The 21,537-nt window shown below is 35.7% G+C and overlaps 1 protein-coding gene across 1 annotated transcript in view; it reads right to left on the reverse strand.

Annotated features, from left to right (window-relative positions):
* Window positions 1–21,537, reverse strand: part of phf21ab (PHD finger protein 21Ab) — an 89,417-nt gene that overhangs the window by 27,339 nt on the left and 40,541 nt on the right. Inside the window, exons 2-6 of the mRNA XM_079271956.1 lie at window positions 19,015–19,053; window positions 18,178–18,243; window positions 16,768–16,857; window positions 5,784–5,816; window positions 1,571–1,636 (exon numbers count right to left, since the gene is read on the reverse strand). Coding sequence (XP_079128082.1) covers window positions 1,571–1,636; window positions 5,784–5,816; window positions 16,768–16,857; window positions 18,178–18,219 — 231 coding nt within the window. The 5' untranslated portion in view covers window positions 18,220–18,243; window positions 19,015–19,053. The remainder of the gene's footprint in view (window positions 1–1,570; window positions 1,637–5,783; window positions 5,817–16,767; window positions 16,858–18,177; window positions 18,244–19,014; window positions 19,054–21,537) is intronic.

A 21,537-nucleotide genomic window follows, 5' to 3' on the forward strand; every position in this document is an offset into this window, starting at 1 on the left:
TGTTCTCCCACAGCCAGCAGCACCTCCTCTACTGACACGCTGCTGTCCGGTGGAACTACCCGGACTCCGTGCCGGATTGACGGGCGCGGCGTCTCGGAGGACGCCATCCTCCCGAACAACGCCAAACAACACCACTAACCACACGTTCTACCGATAAACACACCGCTTATATCTCACCTGATCATGTGCAGAGACAGAGGAACAAATCCCAAAGCAGTGAAACAAGAATCAAACCTCCGCGCCGCTCACACTCACGTCCACCACTCACACGCAACCGGAAACGGAAACAGAGGAGAGGAGAGGAGAGAGGAGAGGAGAGGGGAGGAGAGGAGAGGAGAGAGGAAACAGGAGAGGAGAGGAAACAGGAGAGGAGAGGAAACAGGAGATGAGAGGAGAGGAAACAGGAGAGGAGAGGAGAGGAAACAGGAGAGGAGAGGAAACAGGAGATGAGAGGAGAGGAAACAGGAGAGGAGAGGAGAGGAAACAGGAGAGGAGAGGAAACAGGAGAGGAGAGGAAACAGGAGAGGAGAGGAGAGGAAACAGGAGAGGAGAGGAGAGGAAACAGGAGAGGAGAGGAGAAAGGAGAGGAGAGAGAGAAAACAGGAGAGAGGAAACAGGAGAGGAGAGGAAACAGGAGAGGAGAGAGGAAACAGGAGAGAGGAGAGGAAACAGGAGAGGAGAGAGGAAACAGGAGAGGAGAGAGGAAATTAGCAGCTCGTAGTTAAGCCTTAAAGTAACTTTGAATAACTTCACTGTCAAACCTCAGAGGTTGAATGATATCTGACTGAGTTTGTGATATTTTACAGATGATTTATGTTTCATATCATGTACATAAACGGACCAACGTGAGCTCAGGTAGACGGGTTGTGAACCTGAAATATCACTTTAAGTCCGGTAACGTTTCAAACGTTGAGATGAATCACACGAATACACTGAGTTTGAGTATTTTGCTGATTCTGTTCTTGTTTTGTTACAGAGAGCAGGAGCTGAGGAGAGAACGATGGACAAACATTCAGCAGCCGCAGCTTTGAATGAAGACATGAGTCCGTCTGTGATATCTCCATTTGACCATCCTGTGCTTAAGTTAGTTACATGAGCTCTCATCCTGCACAAAGCCTTCACCAACAACACAACCAGCAGATCCTTCATGTGTTCATGCTGTCACAGAGATGACCGTTGTGATGTCACCTTTTTATTTTATTGATTTAAATTGACAGAAGTTATTTATACAACTTATTTAAAAAATATAAAGTATATGCACATGTGTTACTGCAAGTTAATAAACACGTTGGCTGACGTTTGTTTTCCTGCTGTTAATGTTAACTCTTGATTGATTTCCTCTGCTTTAGGATTGCTATATATATATATATATATATATATATATATATATATATATATATATATATATATTCATCATTCATATAGTTCTGTCTATCTGTCCAGGATCTCCAGGAGGAACCCGGAGATCCTGGACAGATAGAAGACCCGTCCAGGCCGGGAATCAAAACCGGACCCACTATGGTGTGCGGTGACAGTGCTAGCCACAACACCACCATGCAGAAACACGTACCTGCTTCTCACTGAGCGCCGTGATCTTGGCTTGAAGTTCGTGGAGCTGCTTCTTCAGATCTGCGTTCTGAAAACAGGAATCAGTTAAAGTCCAAAGTTTAAAGAGCAGCTGCAGTCATCAATACACATGAGACTAAAGGAAACACCTGAGACTGAAGGAAACACCTGAGACTGAAGGAAACACCTGAGACTGAAGGAAACACCTGAGACTAAAGGAAACACCTGAGACTAAAGGAAACACCTGAGACTGAAGGAAACACCTGAGACGAAAGGAAACACCTGAGACTAAAGGAAACACCTGAGACTGAAGGAAACACCTGAGACTGAAGGAAACACCTGAGACTAAAGGAAACACCTGAGACTAAAGGAAACACCTGAGACTGAAGGAAACACCTGAGACGAAAGGAAACACCTGAGACTAAAGGAAACACCTGAGACTGAAGGAAACACGTGAGACTAAAGGAAACACCTGAGACTAAAGGAAACACCTGAGACTAAAGGAAACACCTGAGACTGAAGGAAACACGTGAGACTAAAGGAAACACCTGAGACTAAACACCTGAGACTGAAGGAAACACCTGAGACTGAAGGAAACACCTGAGACTAAAGGAAACACCTGAGACTGAAGGAAACACCTGAGACTGAAGGAAACACCTGAGACTAAAGGAAACACCTGAGACTGAAGGAAACACCTGAGACTAAAGGAAACACCTGAGACTAAAGGAAACACCTGAGACTGAAGGAAACACGTGAGACTAAAGGAAACACCTGAGACTAAACACCTGAGACTGAAGGAAACACCTGAGACTAAAGGAAACACCTGAGACTAAAGGAAACACCTGAGACTGAAGGAAACACCTGAGACTGAAGGAAACACCTGAGACTAAACACCTGAGACTGAAGGAAACACCTGAGACTAAAGGAAACACCTGAGACTGAAGGAAACACCTGAGACTAAACACCTGAGACTGAAGGAAATACCTGAGACTAAAGGAAACACCTGAGACTAAAGGAAACACCTGAGACTGAAGGAAACACCTGAGACTGAAGGAAACACCTGAGACGAAAGGAAACACCTGAGACTGAACACCTGAGACTGAAGGAAACACCTGAGACTGAAGGAAACACCTGAGACTAAAGGAAACACCTGAGACTGAAGGAAACACCTGAGACTGAAGGAAACACCTGAGACTAAACACCTGAGACTGAAGGAAACACCTGAGACTAAAGGAAACACCTGAGACTAAAGGAAACACCTGAGACTGAAGGAAACACCTGAGACTAAACACCTGAGACTGAAGGAAACACCTGAGACTAAAGGAAACACCTGAGACTAAACACCTGAGACTGAAGGAAACACCTGAGACTGAAGGAAACACCTGAGACTGAAGGAAACACCTGAGACTAAAGGAAACACCTGAGACTAAAGGAAACACCTGAGACTGAAGGAAACACCTGAGACGAAAGGAAACACCTGAGACTAAAGGAAACACCTGAGACTGAAGGAAACACCTGAGACTGAAGGAAACACCTGAGACTAAAGGAAACACCTGAGACTAAAGGAAACACCTGAGACTGAAGGAAACACCTGAGACGAAAGGAAACACCTGAGACTAAAGGAAACACCTGAGACTGAAGGAAACACGTGAGACTAAAGGAAACACCTGAGACTAAAGGAAACACCTGAGACTAAAGGAAACACCTGAGACTGAAGGAAACACGTGAGACTAAAGGAAACACCTGAGACTAAACACCTGAGACTGAAGGAAACACCTGAGACTGAAGGAAACACCTGAGACTAAAGGAAACACCTGAGACTGAAGGAAACACCTGAGACTGAAGGAAACACCTGAGACTAAAGGAAACACCTGAGACTGAAGGAAACACCTGAGACTAAAGGAAACACCTGAGACTAAAGGAAACACCTGAGACTGAAGGAAACACGTGAGACTAAAGGAAACACCTGAGACTAAACACCTGAGACTGAAGGAAACACCTGAGACTAAAGGAAACACCTGAGACTAAAGGAAACACCTGAGACTGAAGGAAACACCTGAGACTGAAGGAAACACCTGAGACTAAACACCTGAGACTGAAGGAAACACCTGAGACTAAAGGAAACACCTGAGACTGAAGGAAACACCTGAGACTAAACACCTGAGACTGAAGGAAATACCTGAGACTAAAGGAAACACCTGAGACTAAAGGAAACACCTGAGACTGAAGGAAACACCTGAGACTGAAGGAAACACCTGAGACGAAAGGAAACACCTGAGACTGAACACCTGAGACTGAAGGAAACACCTGAGACTGAAGGAAACACCTGAGACTAAAGGAAACACCTGAGACTGAAGGAAACACCTGAGACTGAAGGAAACACCTGAGACTAAACACCTGAGACTGAAGGAAACACCTGAGACTAAAGGAAACACCTGAGACTGAAGGAAACACCTGAGACTAAACACCTGAGACTGAAGGAAACACCTGAGACTAAAGGAAACACCTGAGACTAAACACCTGAGACTGAAGGAAACACCTGAGACAAAAGGAAACACCTGAGACTGAAGGAAACACCTGAGACTAAAGGAAACACCTGAGACTAAAGGAAACACCTGAGACTAAACACCTGAGACTGAAGGAAACACCTGAGACGAAAGGAAACACCTGAGACTGATCACCTGAGACTGAAGGAAACACCTGAGACTAAACACCTGAGACTGAAGGAAACACCTGAGACTAAAGGAAACACCTGAGACTGAAGGAAACACCTGAGACTGAAGGAAACACCTGAGACTAAACACCTGAGACTGAAGGAAACACCTGAGACTAAAGGAAACACCTGAGACTAAAGGAAACACCTGAGACTAAACACCTGAGACTGAAGGAAACACCTGAGACAAAAGGAAACACCTGAGACTGAAGGAAACACCTGAGACTAAAGGAAACACCTGAGACTAAAGGAAACACCTGAGACTAAACACCTGAGACTGAAGGAAACACCTGAGACGAAAGGAAACACCTGAGACTGAACACCTGAGACTGAAGGAAACACCTGAGACTAAAGGAAATACATGAGACTAAAGGAAACACCTGAGACTAAAGGAAACACCTGAGACTAAAGGAAACACCTGAGACTAAAGGAAACACCTGAGACTGAACACCTGAGACTAAAGGAAACACCTGAGACTCAACACCTGGCACTAAAGGAAACACCTGAGACTGAAGGAAACACCTGAGACTGAAGGAAACACGTGAGACTAAAGGAAACACCTGAGACTAAAGGAAACACCCGAGACTAAACACCTGAGACTAAAGGAAACACCTGAGACTAAAGGAAACACCTGAGACTAAACACCTGAGACTGAAGGAAACACCTGAGACTAAAGGAAACACCTGAGACTAAACACCTGAGACTGAAGGAAACACCTGAGACGAAAGGAAACACCTGAGACTGAACACCTGAGACTGAAGGAAACACCTGAGACTAAAGGAAACACCTGAGACTGAACACCTGAGACTGAAGGAAACACCTGAGACTAAAGGAAATACCTGAGACTAAAGGAAACACCTGAGACTGAAGGAAACACCTGAGACTGAAGGAAACACCTGAGACTAAACACCTGAGACTGAAGGAAACACCTGAGACGAAAGGAAACACCTGAGACTGAACACCTGAGACTGAAGGAAACACCTGAGACTGAAGGAAACACCTGAGACTAAACACCTGAGACTGAAGGAAACACCTGAGACTAAAGGAAACACCTGAGACTGAACACCTGAGACTGAAGGAAACACCTGAGACTAAAGGAAACACCTGAGACTGAAGGAAACACCTGAGACTGAAGGAAACACCTGAGACTGAAGGAAACACCTGAGACTGAAGGAAATACCTGAGATTAAACACCTGAGACTAAAGGAAACACCTGAGACTGAAGGAAACACCTGAGACTAAACACCTGAGACTAAAGGAAACACCTGAGACTGAAGGAAACACCTGAGACTGAACACCTGAGACTAAAGGAAACACCTGAGACTAAAGGAAACACCTGAGACTGAAGGAAACACCTGAGACTAAAGGAAACACCTGAGACTAAAGGAAACACCTGAGACTGAAGAAAACACCTGAGACAAAAGGAAACACCTGAGACTGAAGGAAACACCTGAGACTAAAGGAAACACCTGAGACTAAAGGAAACACCTGAGTCACTTCTTACCTGAGGGTCCTGCTTCATCTGGGCAACCAGTTTCTGTAGAAGAAGACCAGAGACAGTCAGAGAGCAGAGAGACACCTGCTGGTCACAGCCAAGAACTACAACATAGCAGCTCGTTATAAACCTTTCTGTAAGGCAGCTTTCTGCAGCCTGAGGGAATTACCCACAATTCATAGCAATATGTAAACATGTTAAACACCAGGGGTACATCCCAAGTCTCTTAACTGCATCCGTTTCCCTCACTTGGGTCCTTTCCTTGCGTCTTAGTCCCTCCCACCAGGGATGCATGGAGGAAACCATGCGAGGAGAGCGGAACGAGGAGATATGTGTTAGGAGACATGAGACGTCCTTTCCTCTGAAGCATCACGTGACGCGAAGTCTGTTTCTGATGACGGAGGATCAGCTGATCACAGCTGGATCAGCTGATCCTCTGCTTCAACAGCTGGAGAGACTTTAGATAAGTGTGTGTTCACATGATCACTGTACTTAATAACAGCAACTAATAATACAAATAACTAATAGACACACAGTGATCACCACTGTACTTAATAACAGTAACTAATCATATAATACTAACTATATTACAGTAACTATATTATTAGTTATTGTACTTAATAACAGTAACTAATAATATAATAACTAATAAAGACACACAGTGATCACCACTGTACTTAATAACAGTAACTAATAATATAATAACTAATAAAGACACACAGTGATCATCACTGTACTTAATAACAGTAACTAATAATATAATAACTAATAAAGACACACAGTGATCACCACTGTACTTAATAACAGTTACTAATAATATAATAACTAATAAAGACACACAGTGATCATCACTGTACTTAATAACAGTTACTAATAATATAATAACTAATAAAGACACACAGTGATCACCACTGTACTTAATAACAGTAACTAATAATATAATAACTAATAAAGACACACAGTGATCACCACTGTACTTAATAACAGTAACTAATAATATAATAACTAATAAAGACACACAGTGATCACCACTGTACTTAATAACAGTAACTAATAATATAATAACTAATAAAGACACACAGTGATCACCACTGTACTTAATAACAGTAACTAATAATATAATAACTAATAAAGACACACAGTGATCACCACTGTACTTAATAACAGTAACTAATAATATAATAACTAATAAAGACACACAGTGATCACCACTGTACTTAATAACAGTAACTAATAATATAATAACTAATAAAGACACACAGTGATCACCACTGTACTTAATAACAGCAACTAATAATGTAATAACTAATAAAGACACACAGTGATCACCACTGTACTTAATAACAGTAACTAATAATATAATAACTAATAAAGACACACAGTGATCACCACTGTACTTAATAACAGCAACTAATAATATAATAACTAATAAAGACACACAGTGATCACCACTGTACTTAATAACAACAACTAATAATATAATAACTAATAAAGACACACAGTGATCATCACTGTACTTAATAACAGTAACTAATAATATAATAACTAATAAAGACACACAGTGATCATCACTGTACTTAATAACAGTAACTAATAATATAATAACTAATAAAGACACACAGTGATCATCACTGTACTTAATAACAGTAACTAATAATATAATAACTAATAAAGACACAGTGATCACCACTGTACTTAATAACAGTAACTAATAATATAATAACTAATAAAGACACAGTGATCACCACTGTACTTAATAACAGTAACTAATAATATAATAACTAATAAAGACACACAGTGATCACCACTGTACTTAATAACAGTAACTAATAATATAATAACTAATAAAGACACACAGTGATCACCACTGTACTTAATAACAGTAACTAATAATATAATAACTAATAAAGACACACAGTGATCATCACTGTACTTAATAACAGTAACTAATAATATAATAACTAATAAAGACACACAGTGATCATCACTGTACTTAATAACAACAACTAATAATATAATAACTAATAAAGACACACAGTGATCACCACTGTACTTAATAACAGTAACTAATAATATAATAACTAATAAAGACACACAGTGATCATCACTGTACTTAATAACAGTAACTAATAATATAATAACTAATAAAGACACACAGTGATCATCACTGTACTTAATAACAACAACTAATAATATAATAACTAATAAAGACACACAGTGATCACCACTGTACTTAATAACAGTAACTAATAATATAATAACTAATAAAGACACACAGTGATCACCACTGTACTTAATAACAGTAACTAATAATATAATAACTAATAAAGACACACAGTGATCACCACTGTACTTAATAACAGTAACTAATAATATAATAACTAATAAAGACACACAGTGATCATCACTGTACTTAATAACAACAACTAATAATATAATAACTAATAAAGACACACAGTGATCACCACTGTACTTAATAACAGCAACTAATAATATAATAACTAATAAAGACACACAGTGATCACCACTGTACTTAATAACAGTAACTAATAATATAATAACTAATAAAGACACACAGTGATCACCACTGTACTTAATAACAGCAACTAATAATATAATAACTAATAAAGACACACAGTGATCACCACTGTACTTAATAACAGTAACTAATAATGTAATAACTAATAAAGACACACAGTGATCACCACTGTACTTAATAACAGTAACTAATAATATAATAACTAATAAAGACACACAGTGATCACCACTGTACTTAATAACAGTAACTAATAATATAATAACTAATAAAGACACACAGTGATCACCACTGTACTTAATAACAGTAACTAATAATATAATAACTAATAAAGACACACAGTGATCACCACTGTACTTAATAACAGCAACTAATAATATAATAACTAATAAAGACACACAGTGATCACCACTGTACTTAATAACAGTAACTAATAATGTAATAACTAATAAAGACACACAGTGATCACCACTGTACTTAATAACAGCAACTAATAATATAATAACTAATAAAGACACACAGTGATCACCACTGTACTTAATAACAACAACTAATAATATAATAACTAATAAAGACACACAGTGATCATCACTGTACTTAATAACAGTAACTAATAATATAATAACTAATAAAGACACACAGTGATCATCACTGTACTTAATAACAGTAACTAATAATATAATAACTAATAAAGACACAGTGATCACCACTGTACTTAATAACAGTAACTAATAATATAATAACTAATAAAGACACAGTGATCACCACTGTACTTAATAACAGTAACTAATAATATAATAACTAATAAAGACACACAGTGATCATCACTGTACTTAATAACAGTAACTAATAATATAATAACTAATAAAGACACACAGTGATCACCACTGTACTTAATAACAGCAACTAATAATATAATAACTAATAAAGACACACAGTGATCACCACTGTACTTAATAACAGTAACTAATAATATAAAAACTAATAAAGACACACAGTGATCACCACTGTACTTAATAACAGTTACTAATAATATAATAACTAATAAAGACACACAGTGATCACCACTGTACTTAATAACAGTTACTAATAATATAATAACTAATAAAGACACACAGTGATCACCACTGTACTTAATAACAGTTACTAATAATATAATAACTAATAAAGACACACAGTGATCACCACTGTACTTAATAACAGTAACTAATAATATAATAACTGATAAAGACACACAGTGATCATCACTGTACTTAATAACAGTAACTAATAATATAATAACTGATAAAGACACACAGTGATCACCACTGTACTTAATAACAGTAACTAATAATATAATAACTAATAAAGACACACAGTGATCACCACTGTACTTAATAACAGTAACTAATAATATAATAACTGATAAAGACACACAGTGATCACCACTGTACTTAATAACAGTAACTAATAATATAATAACTGATAAAGACACACAGTGATCACCACTGTACTTAATAACAGTAACTAATAATATAATAACTGATAAAGACACACAGTGATCACCACTGTACTTAATAACAGTTACTAATAATATAATAACTAATAAAGACACACAGTGATCACCACTGTACTTAATAACAGTTACTAATAATATAATAACTAATAAAGACACACAGTGATCACCACTGTACTTAATAACAGTAACTAATAATATAATAACTAATAAAGACACACAGTGATCATCACTGTACTTAATAACAGTAACTAATAATATAATAACTGATAAAGACACACAGTGATCACCACTGTACTTAATAACAGTAACTAATAATATAATAACTGATAAAGACACACAGTGATCACCACTGTACTTAATAACAGTTACTAATAATATAATAACTAATAAAGACACACAGTGATCACCACTGTACTTAATAACAGTAACTAATAATATAATAACTAATAAAGACACACAGTGATCACCACTGTACTTAATAACAGTAACTAATAATATAATAACTAATAAAGACACACAGTGATCACCACTGTACTTAATAACAGTAACTAATAATATAATAACTAATAAAGACACACAGTGATCACCACTGTACTTAATAACAGTAACTAATAATATAATAACTAATAAAGACACACAGTGATCACCACTGTACTTAATAACAGTAACTAATAATATAATAACTAATAAAGACACAGTGATCACCACTGTACTTAATAACAGTAACTAATAATATAATAACTAATAAAGACACACAGTGATCACCACTGTACTTAATAACAGTAACTAATAATATAATAACTAATAAAGACACACAGTGATCATCACTGTACTTAATAACAGTAACTAATAATATAATAACTAATAAAGACACACAGTGATCACCACTGTACTTAATAACAGTAACTAATAATATAATAACTAATAAAGACACACAGTGATCACCACTGTACTTAATAACAGTAACTAATAATATAATAACTAATAAAGACACACAGTGATCACCACTGTACTTAATAACAGCAACTAATAATATAATAACTAATAAAGACACAGTGATCACCACTGTACTTAATAACAGTAACTAATAATATAAAAACTAATAAAGACACACAGTGATCATCACTGTACTTAATAACAGTTACTAATAATATAATAACTAATAAAGACACACAGTGATCACCACTGTACTTAATAACAGTTACTAATAATATAATAACTAATAAAGACACACAGTGATCACCACTGTACTTAATAACAGTTACTAATAATATAATAACTAATAAAGACACACAGTGATCACCACTGTACTTAATAACAGTTACTAATAATATAATAACTAATAAAGACACACAGTGATCACCACTGTACTTAATAACAGTTACTAATAATATAATAACTAATAAAGACACACAGTGATCACCACTGTACTTAATAACAGTTACTAATAATATAATAACTAATAAAGACACACAGTGATCACCACTGTACTTAATAACAGTAACTAATAATATAATAACTAATAAAGACACACAGTGATCATCACTGTACTTAATAACAGTAACTAATAATATAATAACTGATAAAGACACACAGTGATCACCACTGTACTTAATAACAGTAACTAATAATATAATAACTGATAAAGACACACAGTGATCACCACTGTACTTAATAACAGTAACTAATAATATAATAACTAATAAAGACAGTGATCATCACTGTACTTAATAACAGCAACTAATAATATAATAACTAATAAAGACACACAGTGATCACCACTGTACTTAATAACAGTAACTAATAATATAATAACTGATAAAGACACACAGTGATCACCACTGTACTTAATAACAGTAACTAATAATATAATAACTAATAAAGACACACAGTGATCACCACTGTACTTAATAACAGTAACTAATAATATAATAACTAATAAAGACACACAGTGATCATCACTGTACTTAATAACAGTAACTAATAATATAATAACTGATAAAGACACACAGTGATCACCACTGTACTTAATAACAGTAACTAATAATATAATAACTGATAAAGACACACAGTGATCACCACTGTACTTAATAACAGTAACTAATAATATAATAACTAATAAAGACACACAGTGATCATCACTGTACTTAATAACAGCAACTAATAATATAATAACTAATAAAGACACACAGTGATCACCACTGTACTTAATAACAGTAACTAATAACATAATAACTAATAAAGACACACAGTGATCACCACTGTACTTAATAACAGTAACTAATAATATAATAACTGATAAAGACACACAGTGATCACCACTGTACTTAATAACAGTAACTAATAATATAATAACTAATAAAGACACACAGTGATCACCACTGTACTTAATAACAGTAACTAATAATATAATAACTAATAAAGACACACAGTGATCACCACTGTACTTAATAACAGTAACTAATAATATAATAACTAATAAAGACACACAGTGATCATCACTGTACTTAATAACAGTAACTAATAATATAATAACTAATAAAGACACACAGTGATCACCACTGTACTTAATAACAGTTACTAATAATATAATAACTAATAAAGACACACAGTGATCACCACTGTACTTAATAACAGTAACTAATAATATAATAACTAATAAAGACACACAGTGATCACCACTGTACTTAATAACAGTAACTAATAATATAATAACTAATAAAGACACACAGTGATCACCACTGTACTTAATAACAGTAACTAATAATATAATAACTAATAACGACACACAGTGATCACCACTGTACTTAATAACAGTAACTAATAATATAATAACTAATAAAGACACACAGTGATCACCACTGTACTTAATAACAGTAACTAATAATATAATAACTAATAAAGACACAGTGATCACCACTGTACTTAATAACAGTAACTAATAATATAATAACTAATAAAGACACACAGTGATCATCACTGTACTTAATAACAGTAACTAATAATATAATAACTAATAAAGACACACAGTGATCACCACTGTACTTAATAACAGTAACTAATAATATAATAACTAATAAAGACACACAGTGATCACCACTGTACTTAATAACAGTAACTAATAATATAATAACTAATAACGACACACAGTGATCACCACTGTACTTAATAACAGTAACTAATAATATAATAACTAATAAAGACACACAGTGATCACCACTGTACTTAATAACAGTAACTAATAATATAATAACTAATAAAGACACACAGTGATCACCACTGTACTTAATAACAGTAACTAATAATATAATAACTAATAAAGACACACAGTGATCACCACTGTACTTAATAACAGTAACTAATAATATAATAACTAATAAAGACACACAGTGATCACCACTGTACTTAATAACAGCAACTAATAATATAATAACTAATAAAGACACACAGTGATCACCACTGTACTTAATAACAGTAACTAATAATATAATAACTAATAAAGACACAGTGATCACCACTGTACTTAATAACAGTAACTAATAATATAATAACTAATAACGACACACAGTGATCACCACTGTACTTAATAACAGTAACTAATAATATAATAACTAATAAAGACACACAGTGATCACCACTGTACTTAATAACAGTAACTAATAATATAATAACTAATAAAGACACAGTGATCACCACTGTACTTAATAACAGTTACTAATAATATAATAACTAATAAAGACACACAGTGATCACCACTGTACTTAATAACAGTAACTAATAATATAATAACTAATAAAGACACACAGTGATCACCACTGTACTTAATAACAGTAACTAATAATATAATAACTAATAAAGACACAGTGATCACCACTGTACTTAATAACAGTAACTAATAATATAATAACTAATAAAGACACACAGTGATCACCACTGTACTTAATAACAACAACTAATAATATAATAACTAATAAAGACACACAGTGATCACCACTGTACTTAATAACAGTAACTAATAATATAATAACTAATAAAGACACAGTGATCACCACTGTACTTAATAACAGTAACTAATAATATAATAACTAATAACGACACACAGTGATCACCACTGTACTTAATAACAGTAACTAATAATATAATAACTAATAAAGACACACAGTGATCACCACTGTACTTAATAACAGTAACTAATAATATAATAACTAATAAAGACACACAGTGATCACCACTGTACTTAATAACAGTAACTAATAATATAATAACTAATAAAGACACAGTGATCACCACTGTACTTAATAACAGTAACTAATAATATAATAACTAATAACGACACACAGTGATCACCACTGTACTTAATAACAGTAACTAATAATATAATAACTAATAAAGACACACAGTGATCACCACTGTACTTAATAACAGTAACTAATAATATAATAACTAATAAAGACACACAGTGATCACCACTGTACTTAATAACAGTAACTAATAATATAATAACTAATAAAGACACACAGTGATCACCACTGTACTTAATAACAGTAACTAATAATATAATAACTAATAAAGACACAGTGATCATCACTGTAGAGTGTTTCTCTCTGTAGTCTGTTAAACTGTGTTCTGTGTTCTGTTTAGAAGCTCAGGATCCATTTCTGCCGGCAGAATGCGATCGTCTTATTTATGAATTATTTGTGTCTGTACGTTTGGAAATTGTGATTGTGGCGTCATTATTAAATAACCCAGAATATGATTGTTGTTTCTCTTAAAGGATAAAACTCAAACACTCAGGAATGATCAGCCTCACGTGACTGAATGACATGATGATGATCTATATATATATATATATATATATATATATATATATATATATATATATATATATATATATAACCATAGAACAAAAAGTTTGTAAATGAGTGTTTGGTAGATTATTTCTCTGTTGTAACGATGCTTCTTGGTAATGAATGTTAAAATGTTGGAAAGCCTGTTTATTTACCTTTCAAACGGTGACACATTCATAAGGAACATGCATTTATGGGATGAGCAGCACAGCTGAGTATGTGGGTTATTTGCCAAATCTTCTCTGCCAAACAGCTTATTCTGCTGTTGACTCTTGTTTGGTTGTTTGGTGGATTGGATGATTGAAGTCCATCAGTAACAAGGAAGGAACACGACTTATTGGCAATTTCACAATTGATTCATTTAAACAGGAGCCTCAGTAGCGTGCGGAAGAACCACACACAGCCACACCAGCCTGGCTCCTCCTCCTCATGCTGCTCACACACTGCAGTGAAATGGCATTGCAACTGGTGGCAATCCCATTTCTCCACAGTCTGGGACTGAACTCCATCCTCTAAGATGAAGACGCTCGCCCCCACAGAGCGGTCCATCAGAGACGACCTCCAGAATGTGGGAGTGAGAGGATGGAATGTCCGCCAGCAGTCCTGACCTCAACCCAAGTGAACACTTGTGACCAGCTGTTCCTGCCAGAGTGACCAACACAACCACGCTGGCTGAGTTACCACAAATCCTGCTTGAGGAGTGGAATGCATCCCACAGCAGTGTGTGACCAGCATGAGGAGGAGGAGCCAGGCTGGTGACCAGCGTGAGGAGGAGGAGCCAGGCTGCTGACCAGCATGAGGAGGAGGAGCCAGGCTGCTGACCAGCATGAGGAGGAGGAGCCAGGCTGGTGACCAGCGTGAGGAGGAGGAGCCAGGCTGGTGACCAGCGTGAGGAGGAGGAGCCAGGCTGCTGACCAGCATGAGGAGGAGGAGCCAGGCTGGTGACCAGCGTGAGGAGGAGGAGCCAGGCTGGTGACCAGCGTGAGGAGGAGGATTTGTGCTGGGCAACGATGACAATGTTTAATCGTGATTGATCTCATTGTTATGCACAAAGTTCAACAGTGAATTATAAAGTAGTGTATTGTGCACTTTTATTTTAAAGTGCTGCTCTATGAACTAAAGGTCAATAACATTGTGTGTGAACACTTTAAACACATCAGGTTGTTTGCAGCAGTATTCCCTTCACACAGCAGCAGTTATAACACAGTTATAATGATTCTGATCATAGATATTCAGTTCATAACTTTATCTTGATGTGTGGAAGAGATGATATTTAAATATACATCTTGAGAACTGCAAACCTATCTACGTCATGTTTTTATGTTGATAGATTCTCAGTAGTGATACTAAATGATGCTTATTATACATATTACACACACAACACTTTAAAAACTCAAACAATCATTTAATGAATCATTTATTTTTTGCTTTCTTTGGTATTTAGGTCAGACACATAATAACGCTGATTACCGTAATATGTGGTATTTGTTATGAATGTACGTTGGTACATAGAGGGTGATAAGAAGCTGTACATGGAGGGACTTAGGACCCAGGGGAGTGCAGGTGAAGAGACGGAAGAGACGCCACACAAACAGCTGTTCACCGCTCGCTGCTGGTTCTTGTGTTAAAAATGTCCGCTTAATAATATTTTTTAAGTAAACTGCATTTACGTGCGATAAAATAATTGTCAGCGTGAATGAATGAATGCGTTAACGCGATATTAACGCGTTAACTTGACCAGCACTGATATGTATAAAACTTCAAGTGTTCATAACGTGAGCCCACATTGTGTGTAAACACAAGCTTCAGTAGAGCTTCTTCATTCTGAACGAAACATTCTTCTACATGTGTTTTAAGTTCTTTAAATACTAAGTATAAAGTGTATATCAACTCAGAGACCTACGGTGTTAATTTAGTCAATAAAAACTATAAATAAATGTGTTTTCAAATAACACGCAGCAATATTGATGAAAAATGAGCAGAATAAAAACAATCTCTGTCTATGTTCTTTCAGTAAAAAGATGTGAAATATAAAACAAGAGGAAGAAGCAAAAGTAAACAACAGAAAGCAGCTGACTGAGCTGTGACACTGACGGAGGACTTCAGGAGTACCTGATGGATCTGGATCTCCACCTTCAGGGCCTCCTGTAACGTCTGGAGCTCCATCATTGATCCAGTCAGTCTGTCAGCTGATCGATCAGCCTACACACACACACACACACACACACAGAGACGCACACACACACACACACACACACAGACACATGCACACACACACACGCACACACAGACACATGCACACACACACACACACACACACAGAGACGCACACACACACACACACACACACACACACACACACACACAGACACATGCACACACACACACGCACACACAGACACATGCACACACACACACACACACACACACAGACACATGCACACACACACAGAGACACACACACACAGAGAGACACATGCACACACACACACACACACAGAGACGCACACACACAGACACATGCACACACACACACGCACACACAGACACATGCACACACACACACACACAGACACATGCACACACACACAGAGACACACACACACAGAGAGACACATGCACACACACACACACACAGAGAGACACACACACAGAGAGACACATGCACACACACGCACAGAGACGCACACACACACACAGACACATGCACACACACAGAGAGACACATGCACACACACACACACACAGAGAGACACACACACACAGAGAGACACATGCACACACACACACAGAGACGCACACACACACACAGACACATGCACACACACAGAGAGACACATGCACATACACACACACACAGAGAGACACACACACACAGAGAGACACATGCACACACACACACAGAGACGCACACACACACACACACACAGAGACGCACACACACAGAGACGCACACACACACACACACAGACACATGCACACACACACACACACACACACACACAGACACATGCACACACACACAGAGACACACACACAGAGAGACACATGCACACACACACACACACAGAGAGACACACGCACAGAGAGACACACACAGAGAGACACATGCACACACGCACAGAGACGCACACACACACACACACACACACACACATGCACACACACACAGAGACACATGCACACACACACACACACACACACACAGAGAGACACACACAGAGACACACGCACACAGAGACACACACACACACACACACAGAGAGACACACACGCACAGAGACACACACATAGAGACACACATGCACACAGAGACACACGCACACAGAGACACACACACACACACACACACACAGAGAGACACACACAGAGACACACACACACGCACAGAAACACACACAGAGAGACACACACACACAGAGACACATGCACAGAGATATACACACGTTATTAATACGTCATGATAGGACGTTTATTACAGATTAATTATTGATTATTAATGAGTCATAAAGAGATGTTTACCTGAACACCGTCTCCAGTAGGAAAACCATCCAACTGAAGCATTAAAGTGCCGCTGAAAGAAAAACACTAAAACACTATAGACTTAGACTAAAACACTCTAGACTTCGACTAAAACACTCTAGACTTCGACTAAAACACTCTAGACTTCGACTAATACACTCTAGACTTCGACTAAAACACTCTAGACTTCAACTAAAACACTCTAGACTTCGACTAATACACTCTAGACTTCGACTAAAACACTCTAGACTTCAACTAAAACACTCTAGACTTCAACTAAAACACTCTAGACTTCGACTAATACACTCTAGACTTCGACTAAAACACTCTAGACTTCGACTAAAACACTCTAGACTTCAACTAAAACAATCTAGACTTCGACTAAACACTCTAGACTTCGACTACAACACTCTAAAAGTAGAGCTGCATCATAGTGATGAAGAAACGCTCCTTTAAAAGTTTAATATTACATTAGTCTGTTTACATCACTAACAAATACATATTAGAGCATTTTAATGTCACAGCTCATCAACATGGAGCCAATTACAGATACTTTGTGTACTAATACATAGATTAGTAGTGAAGTACTGCTTCATATATCATATGAGATGTGCAATACTTAAACAAATACACTTACACTGATTATTATTTTCATCATTAATATTTGCACATTTTATCTTTAAAAGTTGTCAAAGAAGAAGAAATGTAACTTTATTCTTATATTAAAATAAAGGATGTGTCAGGATTATATCTCATATTATTATCACTTTATTACATGTAATTCTAGTTTCTTGCTGTTATTACATAATTAATGATAATGTTAATGAGTTGACTCACCACCTGGCTGTGGGACTGACTCCACCCCTCTGTGCTGCCCTGTCAAACACAACAAACACACATCGTTACAAACTCATTCTGTGATTAATAACAAATGTAACAACTAATGTAACAAGTCATGTAACAAGTCATGTAACAAGTCATGTAACAACTCATACAACAACTCATGTAACATCTAATGTAACAACAAATGTAATATCTATTGTAACAACTAATGTAACAACTAATGTAACAACTAATGGGACAACTCATGTAACAACTCATGTAACAACTCATGTAACAACTCATGTAACAACTCATGTAACAACTCATGTAACAACTCATGTAACAACTCATGGAATATCTAATGTGACAACAAATGTAATATCTAATGTAACAACTCATGTAACAACTAATGTAACAACTAATGTAATAACAAATGTAATAACTAATGTAATAACTAATGTAACAACAAATGTAATAACTAATGTAACAACTAATGTAATAACAAATGTAACAACTAATGTAACAACTCATGTAACAACTAATGTAACAACTAATGTAACAACTCATGCAACAACTCATGCAACAACTCATGCAACAACTCATGTAATATCAAATGTAACAACAAATGTAACAACTCATGTAACAACTCATGTAACAACAAATGTAACAACTCATGTAACAACTAATGTAACAACTAATGTAATAACAAATGTAATAACAAATGTAACAACTAATATAACAACTAATGTAACAACTAATGTAACAACAAATGTAACAACTAATGTAACAACTAATGTACCAACTAATGTAATAACAAATGTAACAACTAATGTAACAACTAATGTAACAAGAGATGTAATAACTAATGTAACAACAAATGTAATATCTAATGTAACAACAAATGTAATATCTAATGTAACAACTAATGTAACAACAAATGTAATATCTAATGTAACAACAAATGTAACAACTCATGGAACAACAAATGTAATAACTAATGTAACAACAAATGTAATATCTAATATAACAACTAATGTAATAACAAATGTAACAACTAATGTAACAACTAATGTAACAACTAATGTAACAACTAATGTAAAACTAATGTAACAACAAATGTAATAACAAATGTAACAACTAATGTAACAACTAATGTAACAACTCATGGAACAACAAATGTAACAACTAATGTAACAACTAATGGAAAACTAATGTAACAACTAATGTAACAACAAATGTAATAACAAATGTAACAACTAATGTAACAAGAAATGTAACAACTCATGTAACAACTCATGTAATAACTCATGTAATAACTCATGTAATAACTCATGTAATAACTCATGTAATAACTAATGTAATAACTCATGTAACAACTCATGTAATAACTCATGTAATAACTCATGTAATAACTCATGTAATAACTCATGTAATAACTCATGTAATAACTCATGTTAAAGATGACAAACATGAACTCATCTCCAGCTTTTCTTCACATTGAGTCGGTTTCTGTACTAAACATTAATAACACCAAACAGACTATAAATCACAACTTTATGATGAAGAAAATAGAACAAAGTCTCCTTTCAACTCACTCAGTCTTCTTAGTTAAACTGTTATTTATTCATTCTATATATTTTAGGGATATTTATTTCTATGTGGCTCCTGAATCTAATGTGAAGCGTTCATCAGGGGCCACGTTTGGCCCACGGGCCGCTGTTTGATCCCACCTGACTTATAGGTGGAAAGCAACGAAGTATCTTTACTCAAGTACTACATCTTACTCATCTCTCAAGACAGTAGTACTTCAATTAAGTATTTTCTACTTTTACTTCACTTCACTTTAATGTTTAATTGTTGTACTTTTTAATCCAATATTAGTAATGGAAATATTAGTACTTTGCTCATTTCAAAGTATCAAGTGCTCAGACTTTAAACTACCAATGTTATTCTTTTTAATGACTACTTTTTTGTTTAAATTATAGTGCAAGCAGTTAAAGTACAGAAGTATTATCATCTGTGTGTAGTTATACTATCTACAGTTAAAGTACAGAAGTATTATCATCTGTGTGTAGTTATACTATCTACAGTTAAAGCATAGAAGTATTATCATCTGTGTGTAGTTATACTATCAACAGTTAAAGTACAGAAGTATTATCATCTGTGTGTAGTTATACTATCAACAGTTAAAGTACAGAAGTATTATCATCTGTGTGTAGTTATACTATCAACAGTTAAAGTACAGAAGTATTATCATCTGTGTGTAGTTATACTATCAACAGTTAAAGTACAGAAGTATTATCATCTGTGTGTAGTTATACTATCAACAGTTAAAGTACAGAAGTATTATCATCTGTGTGTAGTTATACTATCAACAGTTAAAGTACAGAAGTATTATCATCTGTGTGTAGTTATACTATCAACAGTTAAAGTACAGAAGTATTATCATCTGTGTGTAGTTATACTATCTACAGTTAAAGTACAGAAGTATTATCATCTGTGTGTAGTTATACTATCAACAGTTAAAGTACAGAAGTA

Source organism: Melanostigma gelatinosum, assembly GCF_949748355.1.
Source record: "Melanostigma gelatinosum genome assembly, chromosome: 1".
Taxonomy (NCBI): domain Eukaryota; kingdom Metazoa; phylum Chordata; class Actinopteri; order Perciformes; family Zoarcidae; genus Melanostigma; species Melanostigma gelatinosum.